Source organism: Lactuca serriola, chromosome 9, assembly GCF_051521515.1.
Source record: "Lactuca serriola cultivar US96UC23 chromosome 9, Lser_US96UC23_V15, whole genome shotgun sequence".
NCBI lineage: Eukaryota > Viridiplantae > Streptophyta > Magnoliopsida > Asterales > Asteraceae > Lactuca > Lactuca serriola.
The window spans coordinates 132902510-132912052 of NC_136416.1; the positions used below are offsets into that span (position 1 = coordinate 132902510).

The 9543-nt window shown below is 35.4% G+C and overlaps 1 protein-coding gene across 1 annotated transcript; it reads right to left on the bottom strand.

Annotated features, from left to right (window-relative positions):
• Positions 1 to 2015: 2015 nt before the first annotated feature.
• Positions 2016 to 8919, bottom strand: LOC145072695 (SNARE associated Golgi protein family). Its single transcript, XM_079019159.1, has 9 exons — positions 8679 to 8919; positions 8298 to 8359; positions 4790 to 4844; positions 4601 to 4699; positions 4422 to 4508; positions 3567 to 3683; positions 3380 to 3472; positions 2781 to 2811; positions 2016 to 2295 (listed from the first exon to the last, which is right to left on the bottom strand). Exons 1-9 carry the CDS (start codon positions 8775 to 8777, stop codon positions 2147 to 2149), a joined length of 792 nt encoding a protein of 263 aa, XP_078875285.1. The 5' UTR covers positions 8778 to 8919; the 3' UTR covers positions 2016 to 2146.
• Positions 8920 to 9543: the final 624 nt, after the last annotated feature.

Genomic DNA, 9543 nt, shown 5'->3' on the forward strand with positions numbered 1-9543 from the left:
AAATCCACTATAAATAGTCTAACTCTAACATGATAATGATGGATGGACAGACCCAATCTATTAATAAAGACTAATTACGTACATAATAAATTTGACACAACATAATAAATAACCCAACACCAAGTTATCCATTGCATCCAAATGTCCCATTGGAACCGAGTAGTCCAATGGAATGTAAGATGTGTTCAGAATTGAAACCAACAAGAAGTCACCCATCGGAGCCAACACCAAGTAACAGCCCATCAGAACCAAGCTCTTGGAATAAGGATCTGATGGCATCCGAGAATCACATTCGCACCCCATCGTAACATGAGACTGTGATGCATTCCGATTGGTCGGAACCAGTCGTAATTCTTTGCCTTGAATCCCAGTCGCAATGAATCAGTCCAAACAACTACGATGTGTTCCATCCTTTGCAACAGTCTAAATGTGAATGTAACGCCTTGCGATCGTTCGCACCCAATCACACTCGTTCGTATCCATCAACAGCCAGTCACAACTTTTAGCCTCCAGACTCATAGTTTTCGCTAAAGAAACGACTTCTGATAGATTGTGATCGTTCATATCCGTTCGCAACCGATCATGACCACTTATAGTTGGGCTGGAAATTCGAAATTAGAGAATCGTCTTTTATAATCGCATCACTAGCACCATCCTTGTTCACTTTACGAGGACTACAATCTTTTTTGAAGTGACCTGGTTTGTTGCAATTCCAACAAACCATTTTTCCTTCTTCTTGGAAGACTTGTCATCCTTTCCTTTAAACTTCCTTTTTCCATTAGACTTTTTGGGATTCTTTGAACTTTCTTCTTCCACCATGTTCAAAAAAGAGGAACCAACTTGGTTCTTGCCTTTAGGATTGTTATAAAGTTCTTGATTCCTTAAGGACTCTTCAATCCGTAAATGGCTTCCAAGTTGAGTCAAAGTTAATTCATCTTTGTTAAGTTTCAGATTATGTCTAAAATCTTTCCAGGAAAGGGACAGTTTGTTAATAATCACAACCATAGAAATAGTTTAATCCATTTTCAGATTGTGTTGAGCAAACTTTCCCTTGATCTTTAACATTTCATGGCATTGTTCCATAATAGGCCTGGAGTCAGTCATATTGTAACCCATAAAGTTACTGACAAGAAACTTCTTATGTGAAGCATCTTCAGTCATGTACTCTTCCTAAGTTCTATTGCAGTTTCAACATTTTGATAGATATCAAACAGAGAGTCAGACATGGCAAGTGGTAGTATTCCCAGATCCTCAATTGGATAAGACTCATAAAATGAGAGAAAGATGTTATGATTTCCGTGTATACCAAAATTTTGACCAAAATATGGTTAAGTATGTCATTTGTCTGAAAGCTGTCACAATATAGTTTTTGTCCCAAAATTGTCTCCAACAATCAAACCTATCACAAAAAACAGACATTTTAATAAGATAAATACAAGGTCAAAAACCAATACATATTCAATAATTCGGATTTCTAATGTAACCACTGGATAATAGCTATAACCAACAGGTAAAACACCAAACAGCAAAACCAATGTGAGTTGTTCTGACAAGTTCCAATCTTCGCAGTTCATCAGAGGTACACTCAAATACAATTGGTGAAACATTTCACCAACATTATTGTCACTAGGGGGAAAACCAGACAAATTTTCTAAAAATATTCTTGAGCAACAATAATAACATAAATTAAGAATGAGTTTGTTTCACCTTTTTAGATGTGGAACTTTTGTCGATCTAATTCATGTTTTTTTGGTTGTACACCTTTTATCTGAAGGACATGAGTCTAAGTCTAGTCCAACCACCGAAGTAATAAGAGTCATTTCGTTAGGCATGCAATACAAAGTAGTAAAAAAATAAAATAAAGAGAAATCAAATATCATCCGAGCTTTCCTTCCTACTCACTAAATCAAAACCAGTGTCAAAATCAAAAGGGAAAATTAAGAGATGGAAATTAATACATTCCACATGTCATTGTTTTATATGAGTGGGAAGATAAGAAAAAAAAAAAAGGAGGATAGTTAATTTTTCTAAAATAAAATCTGACTCTAGCTTACAAATAATGACTTTATGTATTTACAGTAATTTTGATATTTTGTTTGTAGACTATACATGAATAGAGAGAAATGTTGGAAGAATGAATATCAATCTAATCTTGCACAAGCAGCGGCTCATGCAGATCTACAACAGTGGATGAATTGCTGCCGATGTCATCTACTACAGCTATATCCACATCTTCTGCCAAAGCCTTCTCAAGAGCCGACTTTGCAACTTTCGTCACAACTACCATCAACACCACTGCAACCAACCAATTTCAGTACGAAATGAACAAGGTTTCTAGGGCTATTTTCAACAAGGGTTAAATATGCAAGAAATAGCAACTTGTTTTCATTTATTTGTTCCTTAGAGCATAATATTTATTTCTTCCTATTATTACACTTTCAAAAATATACCCAATCTAGGCAAGCAGCTTTCATCAAAATACAAACCAACTTTACTGCCATGCCCCACTTGAGTAGATTTTCTCAAGTACAATAGCCCGATAATTGGGTGATTTTTGAAAGTACAATAGCTTAAATAATATTTAAAAAATGGAAAGTAGAGTGTTGTAATATGAAGAGTGGAAGTAAAATGCCATCATAAATTAATAAATGGAAATACGTTGTTTCTTGTTTCAATAATGAGGATGGGAGAGTCCATGTCCACATCCCAATTTTTGCGTTGAATGAAAATTTGCAATTTTTGTCCCAGTGACATCATGTCATGTCATATAAGGAACTTACCAGACACCACAAAACTTAGAGCAACTAGTGCCTGCATACACCAAAAAGAAAATTTTCAATCAGACAGTTTATTTATTCACATTACGCATGCAAGATAGATGGATGGTATAAAAAGAGATCAATCATCAATCACATACATAATGGAAATCAATTCAATCTTGAAAAGAAAATTAATAATAATAAAGGGAGATCACCAATCAAAACCTAACTTCCTCAATTTATTCTGACCTAAACATAAATTAGGAAACTTTTAAAAACAAATCAAATCCCAGCAATAATTACTAATAATACTAAATTATTAAAAGTTGTACTGTATAACTCTTGTTGCGTTTTTGGTATTTCTTCTCACGAATCAAATCACATACACCATCAAACATCATTAGATAATTATATACTAAATCTAGGACGGGATGACACAGAACAAACGTTCTAGTTTCTAGGGATGACCAAAGGTTTTCTTATTGACATCCAGTACAAGGCAATGAAATGAATGCATTCCAATTTCCAAGTCAAACACAAACACAACTAATGAGATACATGAACGAAAAAATAGAAAATATTCAAAATAAAACAGGCATAGGCATAGACATATATCTTACCAAACGAGTTTTTGAGAATTGACTCCATTCATGAGTAACAGCAGCCAGGTCCTTCAAAGTTGTTCCAACATACACAAGTGCAAAGGTAATCGGCTGATAACCACATAAGTATAAGTATAAGTATCAAAAGAGCGCATGGTTATATAAATTAAATATTTTGAGTGAAGTGATTGATAATTAATTATACCATCATTCCCAACCATGAAGCCATCATGTACTCCCATATGGAAACTGGAGTCACGGATAAAAGGTAATTCAACATGTTAAACGGAAGTAACGGAACAAGCCGAAGCAGCAAGACAATCTGCCAAGCCAACATAATTTATTTTAGACCAATTCTTCTTCTATCATATCATTAAGACGACTACACCATCATAAGCAATAAAATAGTATATGATAAAATTGCAATAACAAAAACATCAACCCGCTCTAACTCTCTATAAAAATGTTAATTAATGTGGCCCATTTGCTATGCTAATGTAAGGTCAAAGGGTAACAAAAGAACAAAACTATTCAGCTGCATTATAGAAAATGATAGTATGTTATGTATTTTTCTTTCCTTTAAGGTTCAGTGCATTCCAATGGAATCTGACGAAAACGGTGCATATTTGGTTGCCAAATGGATGGAATTCACCATGCCTTCCAGGCTTGGAAGGATTTCAACATGGAATTGAAAGGATTGAATGTCTATGGGATCAAATTCCATCCATTTTGACAAGGCAACCAAACATGGCAGCCATGGAAAGGAATCTTAAATTCCAACACCAAGCAAACATGCCAAAGATTGCAATTCTTTTGATAGATCTCATCCCTTGAGAAAACATATGCACCCCCCTTTTCCTGTGAATTCAGGATTTAGAATTCAAAGTAGTTGCTACATTCCATAAACATAAAAAGGAAGGGTAAAGAGATTTCTTGCTCATTTCAACCTAAAACATGCAAAAGTTATGTTGTTTAAGTAATTTGTAGCTTGATTGTCAATGCCAATACTTTTGTTGTTTATGCTAAACCCACCCACCATATGAAAATGGAATCAAAATACCTTAAATCCAGATTTCTCAATAGCAATTGCAACAGCTTGAAACTGTGGGTAATCCTCCAACTTGGAAATAACATACGATCGCCCAATCTACAAAGAAACTTAAGAGAAACAAGATTACAATCATGGCATGCTATAAAAACAACTTGATTAAAAAAAATAATAATAAACATAAAACTTACTGTTCTGCCCAGAAGGAATGCTGCAGTTGCACCAATCACAGCACCAATGGAGTCAGCAAGAAAACCGATAGGCAAACCAAAGAGATAACCACCACCCAGCTGGAAGGGAAGAAACACAGCTATACTATCACTATCACATACACATACACTTACACACACACTTGCTTTTGGGTGTTGAAATGAACTTACAGTAAGTACTGATGCAGGAACTGCCAGAACTGTTAAAGGAATATATGCAACAGCCCTGCAGGGTCAGTTCGGTTAGGTATGATTATGTTATGCCAATTGCCAAGCCAAGAAAGTTTCAAGTTATAACTACACACACACACACACAGGCAAAGACAAGTCACAGAATCTAAAAGTTTTAATCAATGCAATGGTGTATGCTGTATTAGACAGACATTCTATCTTGATTCAATAAAGAACATTATCAATAATTAGTATACATCATATTATTGCTTCAGCATTGTTCAAATGTATATATTTGACACGCCTTTACCATCGTTTTCTCACTAATTGCATAATAAACATCATGATAAATGCTGGACTGGAGACAAAAGTAGGGCAATTACGCATGATATGATCTAAAAACAAACTGCATGTCAAAACCATGTACAATCTAATTAACAAAAATGTTCATTTGAAACTAAAATCAAGACAAAGTAATAATCCTAGACATTCATGGGTAAAAAGATGTGTGTTGCTATTATGAAAAAAAAAAGTAAACTGCCCATACTGGAAGCAAGAGCAAAGTACATTGCTATTATCTGCAATTTTCCCTTGTAGCTTAGTGGGTGAGTAAAGCCTTCTGATATCATCTCATTTTATTTATTAGAATATTATAATAACCATTTTTTTATATTTGTGATGTTGGGACCACAGGCTTTCATCTGTTATCTGGATATTGGTTCCTTAAAGTTTCTGTTAAGGTAGCAACCCCATGATGCAATATATATATATATATATATATATATATATATATATATATATATATATATATATATATATATTAAAAAATACATATTTAAGAAATACAAGTGCAGTAGCTGACAGTGAACTGGGCAGCTAAATCTGATTGTTAGCTACCTCTGAAGTGAATGGTTGGTGAGACAAAAGATGATGTCATGTCCAAATATTTGAGTGTGGTGATTGTGAACATGAACTTATGCGAGAATCCCACAAACTCGATACTCAAAAAATATTTAAGGAAGTTTGTTTTTGTTTCTTTTACACCAAAGGTACTTCACCCGGAAGAATTCTTTATTTGTTGAACAGCAGCCAAGCGGACTATTTCAGTCATGCGGAATTCAAGACATAGTTAAACAACATCAACCTAATATAAGGGAATTAAGGGTATTCTTGAATCAGTTTTTAAAGTATTATTATACTGAATTACTCAAGAAAGAAGGTTTTAATTCAGGGAAGGGATTTGATATCCCAAATTCTTGTCAACTTTGAGTTGTATGGAAGTTGCTTGATCCAAAACAAACTTTAAATAGCAGAGACTTGATACTGAGAGAGAGAGAGAGAGAGAGAGAGAGAGAGAGATCCGAAGATGAAAGGTTTGTGTTATTAAGACCAATCATCATGCTCTTCAGCATATTCTCGACCACAAAGAATGTGAATGTAACCGTATACTACATAAATGTTAAGTAAACCGATGTTGGATTGCAGACACAAAGAGCAATGCAATGTCAAGAAGAGCCCTCTCTAGTTGTTTGGCTATTTTCACTACAACAAAATTGCACTTAGTGTTGCTATAGATGGTAAACCTCCAGCACTTACAGATGTTCTTAAGGACAGCCCTACTTACTACATACATATGAATATGATGGATCGATCATTGAAGCTTAAACTTTTTCATACCATAACCATAGATAGCAGTATACCCGCAACTCAAGTCAGAACTCAGAAACTGTCCAACAAGCAGCAGTTGGTAATTGAGATTCCAGAAATTTTTTGGATTTTGTTATCGAAAGACCGAGTAAGTTTGACCACTTCCAAGCCTTTATACAGTAGTAGCTACTAGACTTTTTACGAAGCAAGTATACGGGAATAACAGATTCCTTGCTAACTAAGTTTTGGAAGGGGTCACATGGACAAATTGAGATCTTAAGCAGATACCTAGAAATACAGTGATATGTCTGGCCTACTACTTCTGGATGGGTCATTAAACGGCTTCCATTAGCAAACTAGTGACTAGTCATACAACGTTCCAGGCTTTGAATGTCTCCCTATCATTATCAGAGCCTTTCTTTTTTATCCAACTCCCGAAGCCTACATTTGTTACCACTTTAACTTTCTACCAATACCACCGTTGTTGCAGCAGCAGACAAACAGAGACTACTGCACAAACATTAGAGCATCCAGAATAGGAGATTTTTCAATAGCTTATTGCCTACTGATTCAACTTGTAAATTTACAAGCATTTGGAAATGAGCTTTTTCAATGATTGTGGTGTTTTCAAAAAATTCTAAATAGATAACTTATACAAACTATCACAAATAAGCAAATGGCAAAAGGTCTGGTCTCCTGTTGAGCTTCTCCACCAAAAAGCTCTCGTGTTGTGGATGAAACATTTGCATTTGCAGTGGGAGATTGGGTTTAATTTGAGTTAAAGTATTAACTTATTATGGTTCGGTACCCACTAATATGGACTTTTGAATGTTTGAAATATAGAGTGCTTATTGATCAATTGTTTCCTTCTAACTTATTTAAAAGTGTTCATACCTCAGGATCAGTATGTCTGTCGGAACCTACATTTTAACCCTAAAAATAATATGTTTTCATGACCAATGACACGACGCACATGCCAATTTACCCTTTCATCTCTGTCAGTCATTGTACATGTATGATTGTATGTGCAGAATTTGGCAAGCACTAAAAAACAATTCATCCCGCATAATCTAAACCAAACACTCTTACAAAAAATAAATAAAAAGCATTAAATTATTTTAAATAAGCAATCCCAAACACCCCCTCAATGAACACGATGGTTTTCCACAAATTGGCAACCTTACACAACTGTCCAGGAGATGAGACAGGACAGTTGCATACACAACCTACCACCTAGGCTAAGATATGAAACTTGCTCCTGAAATGGAGACTAGGAATTAGGGAGGGACCGTTTCTACTTTTTAACTTGAACAAGGTGGTCACCACATCTGCCACTGGAAATACTAGACAAGAGAAACCACAGCCAACTCACAGTTTTTGCTTCTTCAATGGACAAACTCACAACATTTGGGATCTTTCAGAATTTGACATGTGAGCTAATCATAATCCTTGAGGAAAAGGGTTACTGATACCAACTCATTTTATTAATTTGTAACATTAAAGTAGTCTTTTTCTATTTTGCTCGTTTTGGGACCATTGTAATAATTTCTGCTCTGGGTATTAGTTCCTTAAAGTTTCTGTTAGGATTTTGTATTTTAGATTTGGCCCTGAGATATATGGTAATAACTATCTGATGTAATCACATCTTCTTTTTCATATTTCAGAAACACAATTGTGCCTGGTAGCTAAATCTGATTGTTACCCATCATCTTTTAACCACTCTACATAATCCCATCCTACTCACTGTTACAACTGATAATAAGTTGATCAAACATTTATGATTGAATTCTAACAAGCCAAACAATTTTCGAAGCCAAGTAATACCTCAGATTCACACAAACAATGATATTGGTCTACTTACAATGCAAGAGGACCCCAAGGACCAAGATCTTGCTCAACCCATAACAAGAAGTTCTTCAATGTCTGGAAAAAAAAACGCAAAAAGTATAAACAATAAATAACTTCTACAGAATAGACGCTTCAAGTTGGAAAAATACAACTAGAACAAACAAATAATTCGCCTGTTCATATCCAATTACATGAATCAGAATTGGAAATGAAGCCCAAATTACAGGGAAACCAGATGGTTGTGACTTGGAAACAAGTAAATTTGGTAAAACAAATCAAGTAAAAAATTGAAGATGAAATGAAATGATAAAAACTTAAACCACGCAAAAAAAGAAATCGATGATTCAGCTAAAGCAAGAGAAGATCCAAAATGCATAGATAAATAGATGATGACCTTTTCAACGGGCAGAGTAAAGCAAGCGACGGTGATGGCGGCTACGAGGAGAAGAAGGAGAGTAATTCTAAGAAAGGAAACCCAATTGAACGACGCCATTAATTGATTATGTTGATAAAAAGAGCCTCCTCCACGCTGCTCGTCGCCTTTCTTATTTTCTGCTGCGGTGGTTTGCTTTGACGATGAGCATTGCCTCAAACCCTCGGTCACGTGTTCAGAATTCCAGGATACCCAAATGTTGGATTATAGATACATATAGGGACCAACATTTGACCACCACGGAACACCCAAACCCCAACAGGAACCGAGGTATTTTGTTTGGTTTGGGTTCTTGGTTTCCTCCTAAATTGGTTTTTGTTTCTTTTGTTATTGATCAGGTTCCGGTTGGAATTAGAATGAGTGTATTCAGTTTGAATCTCGATTGTAGAACCGAATCAGAACTAGGGTATTCGGTTATGAATAAGGGTATTAGGTTGCACGGTGTGGCTGCGGTTTGGGACCACGGTTCGTGCCAGCTGCACCGCGCACACCGCCCCAAGACCGTGGTCTTGCGCGGTTTTGGCCGCAGTGCGGTCCTTTAAGGTCGCGTTTTGTGATTGGTTGAGGAGAATTGGGAATGATCGACCGGTTGTTGGTTGTTGAGTATTTATTTTTTTATTTTTTTTGCTTTTGCTTTTTCTTTCCTATATATATACATATCAACTTCATTTTTTTTTCACAAAACAATCTCTTCTCTCTCTCAAAAAAAAAAAATTAAAAATCACCATTCTCTCAAAAATGTTATCTTCTTCGTCTTCTGAAGAATTTTATACTATTTTTTATATCACTATTGCGTGTGTTCAAATGGCGGAACAAACATACAAGT

Excerpts from the sequence above, each read along its gene's own strand:
- LOC145072695 (XM_079019159.1), bottom strand. The coding sequence starts at position 8,777 with ATGGCGTCGTTCAATTGGGTTTCCTTTCTTAGAATTACTCTCCTTCTT. Across the intron at positions 3,473-3,566 it reads CTTCATGGTTGGGAATGATG|CCGATTACCTTTGCACTTGT; the intron begins GTATAATTAATT and ends TGTGGTTATCAG. Across the intron at positions 2,812-3,379 it reads AATTCTCAAAAACTCGTTTG|GCACTAGTTGCTCTAAGTTT; the intron begins GTAAGATATATG and ends TGGTGTATGCAG.